This window comes from Talpa europaea, assembly GCF_964194135.1.
Source record: "Talpa europaea genome assembly, chromosome: 16".
Classification (NCBI taxonomy): domain Eukaryota; kingdom Metazoa; phylum Chordata; class Mammalia; order Eulipotyphla; family Talpidae; genus Talpa; species Talpa europaea.
Genome location: NC_140084.1, coordinates 42,082,611 through 42,101,232, shown reverse-complemented (window position 1 = coordinate 42,101,232; position 18,622 = coordinate 42,082,611). Strand labels below are relative to the sequence as shown.

Genomic DNA, 18,622 nt, shown 5'->3' with positions numbered 1-18,622 from the left:
ATGGGCAGGGTGGCAGGCTCAGGGCCCTGTTGTCCAGGTCTAGAAGTCAGTTTCAGTTTTACTGTTTGCCCTCAAGCTGTGTAGCTGGGTAAAGGTCTCCGGAGCCTCAGTTTACTATTTGCACCGTGGAGAGGGTACTGACCAAGCACAGAAGGGGTCAGGCACTCAGGAAGCATGCAGCGGGTGCTGGCTCACAGTAATACTCATGTTATTCTTCTTAGAGCCCCGGACCCAGGAGGCCCAAGTTGCTGAAGGTGACCCTGAGGTGAGCACTGGCTGGTGCCACACGTCCCTCCTTGCCCCTTTGTGGCCTGACTGCAGCCTCATGTCCTGGTCTCTCCCTGGTAGGCAGCAAGACCCCAGAGGAAGGACACAAGGCCTGTGGACGACTGTGCAGCACCCCAGGCTGGACATCTGTTAAGAGAGGGTGCTTGTGCCCACGCAGCGGTGAGAAAATGACTGGGATGTGACTCCCCTTCTGATACCCACCCTGACCTCTCCCTCTCAGCCCCGCACCCATGCATCCTCTGCTGGTCTCAAGTCCCCATCCCTCTCCCCGCAGGCTCAGAGGCAGCTGCTCCATGCAGAACTAAAGCTGGTCCTGCAGCAGAAGGGAGAGGAAGCAGGAGTCTGGAGCCCAGGTGACTCCCAGCAGTGCCATGGAGGCCAGGAGTCGGAGTGCCGAGGTGAGCACCCACACATCCTACAAGGGAGCCTTGTGGGGCCTGGGTCGGGGACACAGACTTGGGGGAGGGCAAGGACACAAATACAGCAATGGCCCCCATCTCTGAGGGTGTGGAGGACTTACACCTGAGCCATCTGCACAGGACTTGGTGCCTAGCAAGCCCCTCGAATATCAGTGGTGTCAGTTACGGAGAGAGAACAGGCACTGACTGCCTCCTGCCAGAGACTAGGCACAGAACGGGTCTCCTTTTACAGGAGCCCTTCCTACCAGGCTCTGGAAGCTTCTGCTCTGGGGTATCTGGCCCAGAGCTGCTTTCTGGCTCCAAGCCCTGGCCTTGACTCCTGGTCTCGATGCCCTGCCCATCACAGTACCCCGTGGCTCCCTGTTGCTTTGGGTCTTGGTTCAGAGCCAGTGATTCCTTCTGGTGCACACATGTCACCCAGCTTAACAGTGGGTACTCCCCCAGAGACACAGAAGATTGGGTTTCTAGATGGTTGCGGGGGGTCTTTCATTGCCTCTTCTGGAAAGCCCCATTGTGAATGCCACCGTGTACTGCTGGGCCAGAGCCAGGTTAGCACCATTTACAGTAAATACCAGGGATACCACGTCTGGTTACCCACACCCCTCCCATTCACTGGATTCCCTTTACCATGGGCGTCATGCAGGTCTTAGGGTCAGAGTCCACAATAGGGCACAGTGTCACACACATTCAAGTCTCCAAGGCGGCAGCCCACCCCCTCCTCACTCCCCTGCGCCCCCTCCCTCATCACTTATATTTCCAGTTTCCAGCCCGTTCACGGGAACCCCTTCCTCAACCCCACCCTATAGCTCAATCCGGCTCTTAGACTATGGGTGCCTGCCCTGCCTTCACACATACTCAAGCCACACACCTCTCCATCTCTGGCACACTTCTATACCTGATGTGACCCCTCTTTCAGAGCCGCGCTCCCTACCCCAGAGTGCTCCCTACCCCAGAGTGCTCCCTACCCCAGAGTGCTCCCAGGCTGTGCTCAACCCCTAGCCCCGCCCCCACGTGCGGGCCCCGCCCCCACATGCGGGCCCCGCCCCCCGAGGGCACGTCCAGTCCTCACTCGCCCACCGCTCACGTGCCCTGAGTCTCCCCCACCCTGCCTCTCTTCACCCCCCACCGCGCCCTCAGGGGACTCCACGACCGAGCCTTTGAACCACTTGTTTAAAAGGGACAAGCCAGAGTGGGTGCCTAAGCCGGGCCGAGGGGCTTGCGCCCCGCGGACCCGTTCAAGAGTCGCTTTAGGTGCCATGGCCGACTCCGGGCGAGACCCGGCTCCAGGGCCCCATGGCCACCCCTCGCCTCCCTCGGCAGGAGCTGAGGCGGACGGAGTTGGTGGAGATCATCGTGGAGACTGAGGCGCACACGGGGGTCAGCGGCATCAACGTGGCGGGCGGCGGCAAGGAGGGCATCTTCGTGCGCGAGCTGCGGGAGGACTCGCCCGCCGCGCGGAGCCTCAGCCTGCAGGAAGGTGGGCGTGGCCGGAGGGGCGGGGCTTCCCGAGACAGGGCGGGGCTTCCTGGGGAGGGCGGGCGGGAGGGCGGGGCGGGAGGCGGGGAGGGGCGGGGCTTCCTGGGGAGAGAGGGTGGGCGGGGCGGGAGGCGGGGATGGGCGGGGCTTCCTGGGGCGGAGGGGCGGGGGGGCGGGGCGGGGCGGGCTGGCCGGCGACCTGGCCGGCGACCTGCAGGAGGCCTTAAGGGCTTGGAGTGGGACTTCGTGTGTCGGTTCCGTGTTGGTTAGTGCCGGCTCTACGGGTTTATTGCCACGATTCAAATCCCAGCGCTTTACTGGTTTGTGATCACTCTGTGCCTCGGTTTTCCCATCTCTGAAATGCGAATAATTTTAGTAACCTCATGGGTTATTACGTGGATGAGATGAGTCAGTATTTGAAAACACTTGGCAACATAGCTAAATGGCACCTAGTAAGCACTAAGTAAGGGCTAGTTATTGTTTTTGTTGTTGGGGCTGGAAAAAAAGGTGGAGTTAACTTGGAGGAGGTGGGGAGGAGACCTTAGTGAGGGATGTTTTAGGAACCGGAGATGACGCTGATGTGATTTATTCATGCAACAACTATTTATTAAGCTCCTTCTATTTCCAGACATTATTCTAAATACCTGGGCTACAGCAGTGAACAAACCAGACTCACACTGTGCACTTAGAGGGCTTACATTCTAGTGGGAGAGGCATTTTTAAGCAGAATCAGTAAAATACATAGTCAGAAAGCAATAAGTGCTACACATGCCAGGAGGGAAGCTGAATTTTTAACAAACCAAATGGACCAGGACAAGGGGAAAGACCTGAAAGAGGTATAAGAGAACCAGCTATGTGTGGAAGAGTATGCCAGGCAGAGAGAGAGAACAGCCTGTGCAGAGGCCCTAAGTCCTGGCTTCTTGGAGGAACAGCAAGGAGCCAGTATAGATGGAACAGAGTTAGTGAAGAGGAGAGTAAGAGATGAGGCAGAGAGCTAAGGGGAAGGGCTGTTTTTAGAGGGCTTTACAGGCCATGTTGAGGATTTGATTTAAATTGAGAGGGTTGTGAGTAGAGAAAGAACATGAGTGAACCATGTTAAACTGCTGCATTAGCAGTAGAATGCAGGGGGGCAGCATGGGGAGCCAGAAGACCAACAAAGAGGCTACTGTGATTATCCAGGTAAGAGATGGTGAATCTCAGAGCCAAAATGGCGTCATCAGAGGTGAAGAGAAGGGTTTAGATTCTGGGTATATTTTGTTGTTGTTATTTTTAAAGATTTATTTCATTTCTGCATACAAGAACTGGGATACAGGGCCTCCCTGGTGGCGCAGCTGGTTGAGCGCAGCGCTGTGAAGCTGTCTGCAGCCTCTGCAGCGCGGGTTCCATCCCAGCCCACGCCGGAAATACCCCACATGGCACAGCAGACCTCTCCCATCTCACCCTCTGCTCCCCTTGGGTTGTATTTCGATCGGTCTGCCTGCTCTGTTCCCCTTTCTGACTCTGGTGAATCCTCTCACCCTTCCGTGCATCTGGCCTGTACCCTGGTTCTTACATGCATGAATAAATAAATATTAAAAAAAAAAAAGAACTGGAATACAGGCCAGAGGTGGGTGAGAGTGTGTGTGTGTGTGAGAGAGAGGGAGGATTCACCAGAGACAGAGTGGGGAACAGAACAGGCAGACTGACTAAAATAAACTGCTGAGGGGAGCAGTGGGCAAGACAGGACAAGTCCGCTGCGCCATGTGAGCAGCTCCCTGACTGGCCCGGGAATCGAACTCGTGTTGCAGAGGCTGCGAACAGCTTCACGGTGCTGTGCTAAACCCCTCGCACTGCCAGGTAGGTCCAGGATTCTGGATATATTTGGGGGGAGGAGTCTTCCGGATTGGACATGGGGTGTGATGGAGAGAGAGGGATTGATGTTGTGTCCAGGGATTCTTGATCTGAGGATAGAGTTGGTAGGACTGAATATAGGGAACACTGGGTTTGGAGCTCACTTGGAGGCAGACCAGGGGTGAGGTGTGGGTCTATTAAGTGAAGGTGTCTGTTGATACCAAGACAGAGATGTGGAGGGGGTAGCTGGTTGTGTGAGTCTAAGACACTTGGGGGTGGTTAGCCTGTGTATGATCTTAAAATCCTCAATCTAGATGAGTTTCTCAAAGGGGTGAGCGTAAGCATGTGGATGGAGAAGACAAGGTCTGAACCTGAGCTTGGGCCAGTGTGTCTTCATGGAGTCATGGAGGGAGAGGGGCTGAGAAGGAAGAGGTGCCAGAGGTGTGAAGCCCTGGGAGTGAAGCAAGTGGATGAAAGAGAGAGAGTGAAGTTTTGCCAGAGGCAGGGTGGTCAAACAGAAAAGTCTGGGACTTGGCCACTGGATTTAGCTACAGGGAGCTGACTGCATGGAACCTGAAGGGAAGTTCAGAGGTGGAAAGTGTGGTCGGAGAGATGAGTAATGCAACCAGATAACTCAAGGAAGCTTGCTGTTCAGGTGGACAGATAAATGGAGCAGGAGTTCCAGGGGGAGTGAGGTCGACACAGCCTTCTAGGGGAGAAGTCACAGAATGTGGTATGTTAATGAGTGTAATGTAGAAGAGAGAACTGCCAGAGGATGTCCCTGAGAGATCAGGGGAGGGGGGATTAACCTGAGCTAGGGGTGGGGATAATTCATCCTTAAAAACAGATGGAGGGGCCTCCCTGGTGGCGCAAGGGGTTAAGTCTCAGAACTATTAGCAGCTACTGCAGCATGAGTTCAATCCTGGCCAGGGAGCTGATCCACATGGCACAGCAGACCTCTCTCCTGTCTCGCTGGCTACTCCCCTCAGCAGTGTATTTCAATGGATCTGCCTGTTCTGCTCCCCACTCTGTCTCTAGTGAATCCTCTCACTCCACCCCTCCCCGCACCTCTGTCCTGTACCTCACCTCTTGTATGCATAAATAAATAAATCTTAAAAAAAAAAAACAACAGGTGGAGAGATGAGGGGATGCAGTGGAGGAGGGTGAGAAAAGGAAAAAAGAACAGGTTGAGTGTGGAGTAAGTCGCCATAGGAGTAGGGGTGTGAGGTGGGGTGGGAATTTCTGGAAGTTCCCTTCTGATTCTATTCTCTCAGTAAAGGAAGTAAAATCAGTATCTGAAATGTGAGGATAAGAGAGGGGTGTGGAGAGGCGATGGGCGTGGCCCGAGTGGGCGTGGCTTTGCGCTGTGGGCGGGGATAATGTTGTGGGCGGGGCTTCTCTCTGGGCGGGACTTTGCGTCTCAATGTAGCGCTCAGGGAGAGGCGGGGCCAGGGCTTGGAGCCGGGTTCGTGGAACCAGGCGTCTGCGGAGCCTGGAGGGACTCACGCCCTGCCCACCACCTCCTCACCTGCAGGGGATCAGCTGCTGAGCGCCCGCGTCTTCTTTGAGAACTTCAAGTACGAGGACGCCTTACGTCTGCTGCAATGCGCCGAGCCTTACAAAGTCTCCTTCTGCCTAAAGCGCACTGTGCCCACCGGGGACCTGGCGCTGCGGCCTGGCACTGTGGCCGGCTACGAGATCAAAGGCCCACGGGCCAAGGTGGCCAAGCTGGTACGCGTGCTTAGCCCGGCCCCGGTCCTGGCCCTGAACTGCCCCAGCGATGCTGTCTCTGCGCCGTGAGCCCTGTCCCCCCACAGCATGGGCCAGCCTCCTGCTCTGTCTTGTCACTAACCCAGTGCTAATCTCACCTTATGCCTCCTGTTCTTGCCCCTAAACTCCTCCCTGGGGAGGGGTCTCACCCATCCCAGACCAGGGCTCTCACCCACCTGGGGGAGACATCCTCACCATCAGCTCCTACACTCCTGTTGGACTCTTGTTGATATTTTAAATGAACATCTTTTGCCTTCTGGGGCAGTAATGGTGGAACGACGGCAGGAAGTGGGAATAGCGTTTGGGGGACAAGATGCTCCACCCAGCCTGGTCCAATACCGGGTGGGGCTCCCCTGTTCACCCTGGGCCTCCCACTGTCCCACCGCCTCCCGCCTCTCTCCTCTCTCCCCAGAACATCCAGAGTCTGTCCCCCGTGAAGAAGAAGAAGATGATGATGCCTGGGGCCCTGGGGGCCCCTGCAGACCTGGCCCCTGTTGATGTGGAATTCTCCTTCCCCAAGTTCTCCCGTCTGCGTCGGGGCCTCAAAGCTGAGGTTGTCAAGGGGCCTGTCTCAGCAGCCCCCACCCGCCGGCGCCTCCAGCTACCTCGGCTTCGAGTCCGAGAAGTGGCTGAAGAGGCTCATATAGCCCGGTTGGCGGCTGCCGCTCCTCCCCCCAGAAAGGCCAAAGCAGAGGCCGAAGCAGCAGCAGGAGCCCGTTTCACAGCCCCCCAGGTGGAGCTGGTTGGACCTAGGCTGCCAGGTGCCGAGGTGGGTGTCCCTCAGGTCTCAGTCCCCAAGGGGCCAAGAGAGGTGGCCCCAGCAGCCGAGGCAGCTGGTGGCTTTGCCCTTCATCTGCCGACACTAGGGTTAGGAGTCCCTGCTGCACCTGCTGTGGAGCCTATAGCTGGAGGCATCCAGGTCCCCCAAGTGGAGCTACCCACCTTGCCCTCTCTACCCACATTGCCCACACTTCCATGCCTGGAGTCCCGAGAAGGGGCTGCTACGGTCGTAGTGCCCACCCTGGATGTGGCAGTGCCTGCTGTGGGAGTGGACCTGACCTTGCCGGGCAAAGAGGTAGAGGCCCGAGGAGAGGTGCCTGAGGTGGCCCTGAAGATGCCCCGCCTCAGTTTCCCCCGCTTTGGGGCTCGAGGAAAGGAAGTTGCTGAGGTCAAAGTGGCCAAGGGCAGCCCGGAGACCAGGGCGAAGGGGCCCAGACTTCGAATGCCTACCTTTGGGCTTTCTCTCCTGGAACCCCGTCCCACTGCCCCTGAAGTTGAGAGCAAGCTGAAACTGCCCAGCATCAAGATGCCCTCCCTTGGCCTTGGGGTCTCGGTGCCTGAGGTCAAGATGCCCAAGGGGCCCGAAGTGAGTCTCCCCAAGGCCCCTGATGTCAAGCTCCCAAAAATGCCTGAGGCTGCCCTTCCAGATGTGCAACTCCCAGAGGTGCAGCTGCCAAAAGTTCCAGAGATGAAACTCCCAAAGGTGCCAGAGATGGCTGTGCTGGAAATGCAGCTTCCAGAGGTGCAGCTGCCACAGGTCTCTGAGATGAAGCTCCCAAAGGTGCCTGAGATGGCTGTGCCAGATGTGCACCTCCCAGAGGTGCAGCTCCCGAAAGTTACAGAGATGAAGCTTTCTGAGATGAAACTCCCAAAAGTGCCTGAGATGGCTGTGCCAGATGTGCACCTCCCAGAGGTGCAGCTCCCGAAAGTGGCAGAGATGAAGCTCCCAAAGGTGCCTGAGATGGCTGTGCCAGATGTGCACCTCCCAGAGGTGCAGCTCCCGAAAGTTACAGAGATGAAGCTCCCAAAGGTGCCTGAGATGGCTGTGCCGGATGTGCACCTGCCAGAGGTGCAGCTCCCAAGAGTCTCAGACATGAAACTCCCGAAATTGCCCGAGATGACTGTGCCAGACGTGCACCTCCTAGAGGTGCAGCTCCCGAAAGTTCCAGACATGAAGCTCCCCAAACTGCCTGAGATGGCTGTGCCGGACCTGCACCTCCCGGACGTGCAGCTGCCGAAAGTGTCAGAGATGAAACTCCCGAAGATGCCTGAGATGGCTGTGCCAGATGTGCACCTCCCAGAGGTGCAATTGCCAAAGGTTTCGGAGATGAGAGTCCCTGACGTGAGGCTCCCAGAGATGAAACTCCCAAAGGTGCCTGAGATGGCCGTGCCTGATGTGCACCTCCCAGAAGTGCAGCTGCCGAAAGCATCAGAGATGCGGCTGCCAGAAATGGAAGTGCCAAAGGTCCCAGAGGTTCATCTTCCGAAGGTATGCGAGGTGAAGCTGCCCAAGGCTCCAGAGGTGCAGCTGAAAGCTGCCAGGGCAGAACAGGCAGAGGGGAAGGAATTTGGCTTCAAAATGCCCAAGATGACTATGCCCAAACTAGGGAGGGCAGGGTCCCCATCACGAGGCAAGCCAGGTGAGGCAGGTGCTGAGGTCTTGGGGAAGCTGGTGACACTTCCCTGTCTGCAGCCAGAGGTGGGCATCGAGGCTCGTGGGGGTGCTCCCTCTCTTACATTGCCCTCTGTGGAGCTACATCTGCCAGGAGCCCTCGGCCTGGAGGGACAGGTCCAAGCAGCTGCAGTAGGCAAGGTGGAGCGGGCAGAGGGCCCCCAGGTGGCAGCAGGGGTCAAGGAAGGGGCCTTCCGGATGCCCTCTGTTGAGATTGTCACCCCACAACTGCCCACAGTGGAGGCTGGCGAAGGGCAGCTAGAGGTGACGGAGATGAAAGTCAAGCCCTCCTCCAAGTTTTTCCTGCCCAAGTTTGGACTCTCAGGGCCAAAGGTGGCCAAAGCAGAGACTGAGGGGGCTGGGCGAGCCTCCAAGCTGAAGGTATCCAAGTTTACCATCTCACTCCCCAAGGCTCGCGTGGGGACCGAGGCTGAGGCCAAAGGGGCAGGGGAGGCAGGCCTGTTACCTGCTCTCGATCTGTCCATCCCACATCTCAGCCTGGATGCCCATCTGCCCACGGGCAAGGTGGAAGTGGCAGGGGCTGATGCCAAGCTCAAGGGGCCCAGGTTCGCCTTGCCGAAGCTTGGCATCAGAGGCCGAGACACCGAAGCAGGGGATCTCGTGACAGGGGTGGCTGAGTCGGAGGGCAAGGGCTGGGGTTGGGATGGGAGGATGAAGATGCCCAAGCTGAAGATGCCCTCCTTTGGGCTAGCTCGAGGGAAGGAATCAGAAATTCAGAGTGGACGTGTCAGCCCCGGGGAAAAGCCAGAGTCCACAGCTGGGCAGCTTAAGATCCCAGAGGTGGAGCTGATCACGCTGAGGGGCCAGGAAGAAGGGGGGCCAGCTGGAGTGGTGGCCGCCGGTGGAGTGCAGCTGTCAGACTTGCAAGTGTCCACAAGTAGGCCGGCGAGCGCTGAAGGCCAGGAGGGGGCGCTGAAGATGCCCCCACTGGGCATCTCCCTGCCTCAGGTAGAGCTGACCAGCTTTGGGGAGGTGGTTGCCGGTGCCGCCCCCAAGCAGCCCGCTGAGAGTGCAGCCTCTTTAGCAGAGGGCACAGCAGGCTACAGGATCCAGACGTCTCAAGTGACCTCGGTCCAGCCTGGGACGCAGGGAGCAGGTGGTGAGCTGTTGGTGGGCGAGGGCATCTTCAAGATGCCTGCTGTGACGGTGCCCCAGCTTGAGCTGGACGTGGGGCTGGGAGCAGAGGCGAAGGGAGGCGAGGCAGCCGCGGGCGATGGTGGGCTGAGGCTGAAGATGCCTGCTCCGGAGGCCAAAGCCGGGGCTGGGGGAGAGGCGCCTGGGGCCCAGCCTCCAGGGGCCGAGCGCACTTTCCACCTCTCACTGCCCGATGTGGAGCTCTCGCCGCCCGCAGTTGGCAGTCATGCTGAGTACCAGGTCACAGAGGGCGAGGCGGACGCCGGGCACAAACTGAAGGTGCGGCTGCCGCGATTTGGCCTGGTGCGGGCCAGGGAGGGGGGCGAGGAGGGCGAGAAGGCCAAGAGCCCGAAACTCAGGCTGCCCCGCGTGGGCTTCGGCCAGAGCCAGAGCGAGGCGGGCGCCAGGGATGGCTCTCCCAGCCCCGAGGAGGAGGAAGAGGAGGCCAGCGGAGAAGGGAGCTCTGGCCGCCGAGGGCGAGGCCGGGTCCGCCTGCCCCGTGTGGGCCTGTCTTCCCCTTCCAAGGCCTCTCGGGGGCAGGAGGGGGAGGCAGCCGCCAAGTCCCCCGGTGGGGAGAAGTCGCCCAAGTTCCGCTTCCCGCGGGTGTCCCTGAGCCCCAAGTCCCGGAGCAGGAGCGGGGACAAAGAAGAGGGTGGATTCCGGGTTAGGCTGCCCAGCGTGGGGTTTTCGGAGGCAGGGGCACCAGGCCCTACCAGGATGGAGGGGGCTCAGGCCGCTGTCATCTGACATCACAGGGAGACTCGCCGTTGTCTTCGCATCCCGCCTCCCCCTTGTTTTGTGTGTGAGATAACTAGCACTAACCCTGGGGGCGGGGGTGGCCAGGAGGTGGACTACTGACCAGGGCAAGGCCATGGAGGCCTCGCGCCTCGCGCCGTCTCGTTGACAGGAGTGCCCATATCGTGCCATGTGAATAAAGTAATCCAGAGGTTGCCATGTGTCCGGTCTCTCTGCACCAGGGGACGGTGGGGAGGGTGCAGAGAAACGAGTCCCTGAGGGGGAAAGTGGGGGAACCTGAGGACGCACTCGAGCCCTGGTAGAGAAGAGTTAGCGAAATGTGGGGGTGGCCCCATAGGAGGGAGCCTGCCCTAGCCCTTCAGAAGTCTCAGGGGCCACTGAGCGGGACTCTGAGAAGTTACCCCCAAGAGCATAGTTGGGGGACCTGTGTGCTAGCAAGTCCACCTGACCTACCAGGAAATGCATTCCCACCGGGACAGGACAGGCGTCCTGAGGAAACTGAACAACTGCTCCCCGCCTGCCCCCTGCTGGCCACCTCCTCACCACCAAGAGCACCTCCCTGTAAAGACTGTCCCTTTCCGGTCCGGCTGGTTTAACTACCTGCTGCACCCCAGCCCCACCCAGAAAGGTCCCTCCTGGTCCCCTCTCTAGCATCATGGGTTCAGAGCTTCACCTCAGATACTGGCTGTCTCTTTTTTTTTAGTTTAAGATTTTATTTTTGCATAAAAGAACTGGGGTACAGACCAGAAATGTGTGTGTGTGGTTTGAGAGGATTCCCCAGAATCAGAATGGGGAGCAGAACAGGCAGATCTACTGAAATACACTGCTAAGGGAGCAGCAGGCACAACAGGAGAGGTCTGCTGCACCATGTGGGTCAGCTCCCTGGTCGGGAATTGAACTCATGCCTTGGAGGTGGATCTTCATGATGGTAGTGATGAGACTTAACCCCTAGGCCATCAGGGAGGCCTGCTGGCTGCCTGTTAAGGGCTAAGTCCCAGGTTCCTCAGTCCCTGTCACTGCTGGACCTCAGCTCCTAGGGCCTAGGGGCCGTTCTCTCACATACAAACCCCATCCCGAATCTGGATCTCAGCCCCTAACCCCCACTAGGGCCTCTGGACTCCTCCATGTCTTTCCGTGATGCCCCAGACTGGAGTAAGAAGGCAGTTGTTCAGATTTCCTCCCAGGGCAAAATATCTGCCTGTCCATTCTCTTCCCTTCTCTGACTTCTCCCACCCTTAGAGGCTAAAGGGCCGTTGTCAACACCCCCATTTATTCCCACACCTCCCTTCACGCCTGCTCCCTCAGGTCACTGCCCAACATGATGTGCTTTCTCTGTCTCCCCCAAACATGGCAGGAATTATATTAGAGGTCCGAGGCCCCTGCTCAGCCCCAGCATTGGGGCTGGTTTCCTCCTACCATGCTGGCTGCTGCGTCAGTGCCCGCAGGCACCTTTCCTCTGCCTCCCGGCTATTGACTTCTCAGGGACCCTCCTTCCTGAGTCTCTCCTCTCCCCTCCATGGGCCCCCAGGGCTCGTCCCAGGTCCTCCTTCACCCCCATCCCCTCATTCACCCCCATCCCCTCCCTCACCCTTTTTTCTCCACTGTAAAAAGGAGCTATTAAAATTAGCTACCCCAAAGAAACTTGAATGTTTTAAGATCAGATAAGACTTCTAAAGCACTGGTAGTGTTGAAATGCTCTAATTTCCCAAGCAGACCTTAACCTCTCCTCTCCAAACTGCTCCTTGTCCATGTCCGCACCATCCTTACTCAGGCTAGACCCTTGGGTGGCTCCCTCCACCTCCCCAAACCTGTTTGTCCTGTCACTGGTCACCTGGTCACCTGGTCACCTGGTCTCCTGAGTGTGACCTGCCTCCTCTCTCCTCCCAGTCTTCTACCTGGGCCCTGCTCCAAGGCCTCCCTGAGATCTACCTCCAAGGCATGAGTTCAATTCCCTCTCATCCCCTCTAATCCACCCTTCTTCACCCAGTAGCTTTCTGACATGACCCTGCCTTCCCTCGCGCAAAGCTCCTCTGTGGCTCCCCAGGGTCCTCATACCAAAAGTCCCAACTTCACAGCCTGACATTCAAGACCTGGTGCGACCTGGTCTCCTGCAGCCACACCTCCCCTATGGTGGCCTGGTGGCCACAGTGGACACACACACACACACACACGCACACGCACACACACACGACCCCCTAGCTCTGAAAGCCTGCATCTCCTCACCTCCGCTTAGGAAGGTCCCATTCCCACATGCCAGGGTCCACAATCACACTCCCCTCTGTCACCTGCCAGACCTGCAGGGTTCCGCCACTGGGCGGGGGAGGGGGCTCAGCCTGCCACCCCACCCCCCACTCCAGCCAGGGGCTCAGGTCTCCAACAACAGAACCGGAGCCACTCAGCAACCTGGAACCCACTTGGGGGGGCTGGGGCCCCTGGTCCCACGCCAGGAGGGCTTCAGGGGAGGGGTGCGGCCCCTGGAAGACTCGTGGTGTGGCCCAGGGGGCTGGGGGGGTGCCAGGAAGACGGGGGCAAAGCTCGCAGGGGGAGGCACGAGTGAGGTTCTCTTTCCCCCACTGCGGTGGGGTCGGGGCCGGCGGCGGGGTGGGAGACCTCGGAAGCAGAGCCTGTGGACCCGGGGCAGCGGCCGGCCAGTGACCGGCGGCAGAGGCGCCATGGCCACCATCCAGTCGGAGACCGACTGCTATGACATCATCGAGGTGCTGGGCAAGGGCACCTTCGGGGAGGTGGCCAAGGGCTGGCGGCGGAGCACGGGAGAGATGGTGGCCATCAAGATCCTCAAGAACGACGCGTACCGCAACCGCATCATCAAGAACGAGCTGAAGCTGCTGCGCTGCATGAGGGGCCTGGACCCTGAGGAGGCCCACATCATCCGCTTCCTCGAGTTCTTCCACGATGCCCTCAAGTTCTACTTGGTCTTCGAGCTGCTGGAACAAAACCTTTTTGAATTCCAGAAAGAGAACAACTTCGCGCCCCTCCCCGCCCGCCACATCCGCACGGTCACCCTGCAGGTGCTCAGGGCCCTGGCCAGGCTCAAGGAGCTGGCCATCATCCACGCCGACCTAAAGCCCGAGAACATCATGCTGGTGGACCAGACCCGCTGCCCCTTCAGGGTCAAGGTGAGTGGGGCTGCCCCGGGCAGCAGCATCCCTGTTCTCACAGCCCCCCAACCCTGGATGCTGATGTCTCCCTGGACTGGCCTCCCAGCCCTGAGGTGGCCCCGCCCTCACTTCCATGAGGCCTCTCCCCTACACCCCATCCCAATCTGACAGCATCTCCCTTCCGGACCCCGGGGCTCCCCACCCTTGTTCAATTCCTAGCTCAGCTCCTCTGACCCAGCCCTGGCTTAGTGGGGCTGACATTCCAGTAGGAGAGACAGATTCGCAGGATAAGTGGTTATGCGAGTGTGGAGAAAAGATCAGGTGGAAGAGGATGGGGTGGTGACTGGGGCAAGAGGAATGGTGATAAGTGAAACTTGAGACATGTTGGTCAGGGAGGCCTCACTGAGTAAAGGCCAGAGGAAGAGAGAAGTGAGTTGTGTGGATGCAAAGGCCCTGTGGCGGGTATGCATCTGGCTTGTTTAAGAAGACAGAGTGAGGGCCTCCCTGGTGGTGCAGGGGTTAAAGTCTTAGTGCTGTCAAACACTCCGCAGCCACCACAGCATGACTTTGATCCCTGGCCAGGGAGCTACCCACATGGCACCTCTCCTGTCTCGCCCGCTGCTCCCCTCAGCAGTGTATTTCAGTCAGTCTGCCTGTTCTGCTCTCCACTCTGTCTCTGGTGAATCCTCTCATACCTCTGGCCTGCACCCCAGTTCTTGTAAATAAATTTTAAAAAATTTAAAAAGCGAGAGGCCCAAGTGACTGGAGGAAAACATGAATGAGGGGAAATGTGGGAGGAGGTGACGGCAGACTGTTAGCGCCTTCACTGTTAGCGCCTTCGGGTCCACAGTGAGGACTTCAACTTTTATCACAGGATGTGGTCAAGCCACAGGGTTCTGAGCAGGGGTGGGACTCAAGTGATCTGATCGAGGTGTTCACAGGATCCCTTGGGGAGGGGTACCTGGAAGAACAGACTTGGGGAGAAGGGTCCTTTCCCCTGGTCTAGAGTCCAATGAGGAGGCCTCCTGCATTAGTCTAGGTGGAAGATGATGGTGGGCAGGACCATCAGGCCAGGGACTGTGGATGGATTGCAGAGGGTAAAACCAGCAAGATTTGCTGATGGGCAAGTTGCGGGGTGAGAGAGAAAAGGGGGGATCCTCCCCCTCATGGCATAAGTTCCTGTGGTGAGAAACAAAGACAAACATGCAACAGAGAGACAGAACACACAGAAGAGACTGAGGCCCACAAATGCCGGGGCATGGACTGGCTGCCCCGCCCACACGCCTCCCTGCCCCCACAGGTGATCGACTTCGGCTCAGCCAGCATCTTCAGCGAGGTGCGCTACGTGAAGGAGCCCTACATCCAGTCGCGCTTCTACCGGGCCCCCGAGATCCTGCTGGGGTTGCCCTTCTGTGAGAAGGTGGACGTGTGGTCGCTGGGCTGCGTCATGGCCGAGCTGCACCTGGGCTGGCCCCTGTACCCGGGCAACAACGAGTACGACCAGGTGCGCTACATCTGCGAGACCCAGGGCCTGCCCAAGCCCCACCTGCTGCATGCTGCCCGCAAGGCTCACCACTTCTTCAAACGCAACCCCCACCCCGACGCCACAAACCCCTGGCAGCTCAAGTCCTCGGCCGACTACCTGGCTGAGACCAAGGTAGGGAGCAGGTGGGACGGTGTGGGGGCCGCTGCAGCAGAACAGCATCTCGGTTACACCGCAGAGAGGTCTGGGAGCTGGCGGGCCAGCTGTGGGGGCATTACAGCAGGAGATCTGGGTGAGACTGAAGCTGCAGGGTTGACTCTGGGAGCTGCTGCAGCAGGACAGAGTTAGGTGAGACTCCAGAGAAGACTGGAAGCTGGGGGTCGGAGGTAGGAACTGTAAGCAAGAGGTGACTGGGAAAATGAAGGCATCTCCTCCGCCAGCTTTAGATCTGGGGTCACATGAAGGCATGAGGGATCTGGGTTAGACCACAGAGAAGAAAGGAGGTCGGGTTGGGTTGAAAGTGGCAACTGAAAGCGGGAGCTGAGTGAGACCCCAGGTGAGCCCAGCCCCAGGTGAGACCAGTGATCTATGCTGGAAGAGCCTGGTTGGACAGCAGAGAGGACAGAAGTCTGGCCAGCTGTGGGGGCTGTCGCAACGAGAGGCGTCTGGGTGAGCTCACAGGCGGGCCTGAAAAATGTATGGCAGCTCCTCCGGTAGCGCTACGGTGAGGGTTGGCCAACTATCGCAGTGAGGAGCATCTGGACTTGAGGGCTGGGATCGGGTCTGGGGGCTGTAGCAGCAAGAGGTGTCTGAATTTGATTCTGAAGAGACTGGAGGTTTAGGGGAGACCCTCTGCTAGATGCTGGTAGGCACTGGACTCTGCTCGACCCACCTCTGGATACATCTGACAGTCTCAGGCAAGCTGTAAAATGTGGGTCAGTGAGTGCTCTGGGTTAGCTGACAGGAGGACCAAGAACACAGTTGGATGTCCTTCCTGCACAGCAGGAGAGCTCCCCATGAGACTGGGAAGGGGGGGTGGGGAACGGGTGTGGCCCTCCCAGCAGCAAAAAAGTTTCAGGTCAGAGCGTGGGCAGAACCGGAAGTCTCAGGGTTCAGGAGTGCAGACTTCACAGCAACAGGAGAGCTCTGGACAGGACTGGAGGGCAGACTGGAAACCAGGGTGTCTTATGTGTGCCCCATTGCAGGAGGGCCTAGGACTCAGGCCTGGACTCGGGGCCAACCCCTGCCCACTGTGCCCCTCCAGGTACGCCCCCTGGAGCGCCGCAAATACATGCTCAAGTCGCTGGACCAGATTGAGACAGTGAACGGCGGGGGAGCCGCCAGCCGGCTGACCTTCCCGGACCGTGAGGCACTGGCTGAACACGCCGACCTCAAGAGCATGGTGGAGCTGATCAAGCGCATGCTAACGTGGGAGTCCCACGAGCGCATCAGCCCCAGCTCGGCCCTGCGCCACCCCTTCGTGTCCATGCAGCAGCTGCGCAGCGCCCACGAGACCACCCGCTACTACCAGCTCTCACTGCGCGGCTGCCGCCTCTCGCTGCAGGTGGAAGGCAAGACCCCCACACCTGTAGGGGCCGCTGTGGAAGATGGGCCCCCCTACTACCGTCTGGCTGAGGAAGAGGAGGCCGTGGGCATGGGCAGTGGGCCCTACTTCCGTGAGGAGAAGGCGCCAGGCATGCAAAGGGCCATCGACCAGATGGATGACCTAAGTCTGCAGGAGGCGGGGCATGGGCTGTGGGGTGAGACTCGGGCCGATGGAGTCCCCGACATGCTAGCTCCACTCAAGGTGGCCACCACTGCCCGCCGGGTGCCGGACACAGGCCCCGAGCCCATCCTGGCCTTCTACGGCAGCCGCCTGGCAGGCCGCCACAAAGCCCGCAAGCCCCCTGCAGGTTCCAAGTCTGACTCCAACTTCAGCAATCTCATCCGCCTGAGCCAGGCCTCGCCCGAGGACGACGGGCCCTGCCGGAGCAGCGGCTGGGCAGAAGGGGAGCACTGTGGGGGCTCCGCGGAGCCGCCCACCATCCCGCAGCGGGACGGCGATGGACCCGACATCAAGGACTTGGCCATGGAGGCGGAGGTAAGCCAGGTGGGCGGGCTGGCGCCCAGCCTGGGAGCAGGGTCTAGGTCAGGGCCTCCCCAGAGCTGCAGGATGGGGGCATCATGGCTCTGGCTTGGCCTCCTGGACGACAGCCTTGCCTGCAGCTGGTCCAGGGTCCAACACCCGCTAGCCCAGCCTCGTGCAAGGCTCAGCAACACCAACCCATATCCGGGATATAATTAAGACTCGAACAGGCTCGGCACATGCTGACCCACCCTCAGACTTTGTGAACTCAGCACATGGCAGTCCACTTAGAGGACGTTTCCCCAGGGCCCAGGCACTCATTCACCCACCCGCTGAAGCTGTGACTCAGCCTCAGAGACACTAACAACCCTCAAGACACTGGAAGTTCTCAGCACACACTGCTTAAGCCCCCAAGATGTGTTGAGGGCCAGGTGGGCCCTGAGCGAGGGAGTCCAAGAGGCACAGGCTGGAGGTGCCCCGGGTGGGGAGCTTCTTGGCTGATGGCCCTCTTTCCACTCCCCCACAGAGGCCAGGCCCCGAGCTCTTCGACCCCAGCAGCTGTTCCGGGGAATGGCTGAGTGAGCCAGACTGGACCCTGGACAGCGTCAGGGGGCCACGGGCTCAGGGCCTCCCGCCCCGCCACGCCCACCCGCACGGTCCACCCCGAGCCACCAGCTTTCTGCAGCACGTTGGCGGGCACCATTGATGGTGACCCTACCTTTCCCCATCACTGGGGGCTGTGCTAGCTGGGCTGGCATCCCCTCCTCAGAGCCATCCCCAAACCCACAGATTATTCTTACAGAAATAGAGTTTTCCAGAATTTCTCCATTTCCCCCTTAACCCATAGCGCCTGCCTGCACATGTACCCCAAACTGCAGGAGGGCCTTGGAGTCTGGCTCGTGGCCCCCTTGATCAGAGGGGCACAGGAGGGGGCTACACCCTGCTGGTCCTGAGCACACCCTGGTCCTGCTGCTTCTGCTATTTCAATAAAGAACTGTTCAGTCTTGCTCATGCCTGTCATCCCTGCCTGAGCTCTGGACTGCAGCTGGGTGGGGCTCAGGCTGGCACCAGCACCCCACTTTGAGATACTGTGCTCGGTCGGCCACTGGCTCAGGCAGGGGGCTGGGCTGCCGTGATACTTCGAGGGAAAGGCTGCACTTGGCACACTGGCCCGTCCCCCACTAAGTCCTTGGCTCTGAGAATCCATCCCCAGAATATTCTCAGTGCTCAGCAGGTGCCAGCTGGCCAAAATGTCAAGGTCTCAGCGTCTGTTGACCTTAACTTGCCAAGTTACCGGCTAGGCATGCCCTCGTCCGTGCTTGGGCCATGCGATATGTAAATTCCCTTGGCAGGGGTTCGTTCACGCTTCTTGGGGCAGGAGTCCGCATCCCAACATGTGAGCCCACCCTTGGGATGCGGCCGGGTTCAGTGTGTGCTCCTTGGGCTGGAACATGCTGGGCAAACGTGCTCCCACGCAGGCCACAGGAGCTCGGTTCATACTGACCCACGAGCTTGCATGATGCTTGTTTGGTGCACTCAGGCTCATGGGCGCCGTGTGCAGACACCCTCGCTGGCTGTGTGCTGAGGGCTCAGAGCACGCAGTCACACGCTGAGGGCTCAGGACAGACACACAAACAGCCATGTCCCCACCAGAGGCCCAGGCCCAGGCACCCTGCCCCCACCTCATGCGACTCGCCAGGTAGAGGCTGTACAGACAAGTTATTTACTTATTATAATCTTGGGCCCTCTTTGCCCTGGAGAGGGGGTTGGGCCAGGGGGCCAGGCCCA

At 59.1% G+C, this 18,622-nt stretch overlaps 2 protein-coding genes across 2 annotated transcripts; both read left to right on the top strand.

The window, feature by feature from the left end:
* The first annotated feature begins 644 nt into the window (after positions 1–644).
* On the top strand, positions 645–10,309 carry PRX (periaxin). Its single transcript, XM_084257417.1, has 4 exons — positions 645–686; positions 2,028–2,184; positions 5,548–5,744; positions 6,196–10,309. Exons 1-4 carry the CDS (start codon positions 660–662, stop codon positions 10,135–10,137), a joined length of 4,323 nt encoding a protein of 1,440 aa, XP_084113543.1. The 5' UTR covers positions 645–659; the 3' UTR covers positions 10,138–10,309.
* Positions 10,310–12,803: 2,494 nt separating this feature from the next.
* On the top strand, positions 12,804–17,540 carry HIPK4 (homeodomain interacting protein kinase 4; the record flags this gene model as incomplete). The annotated part of the gene is made up of 4 exons (XM_084257422.1): positions 12,804–13,283; positions 14,566–14,922; positions 16,013–16,849; positions 17,361–17,540. The coding sequence occupies exons 1-4, from the start codon at positions 12,819–12,821 to the stop codon at positions 17,538–17,540; spliced, it is 1,839 nt and encodes a 612-aa protein (XP_084113548.1). The 5' UTR covers positions 12,804–12,818.
* Positions 17,541–18,622: the final 1,082 nt, after the last annotated feature.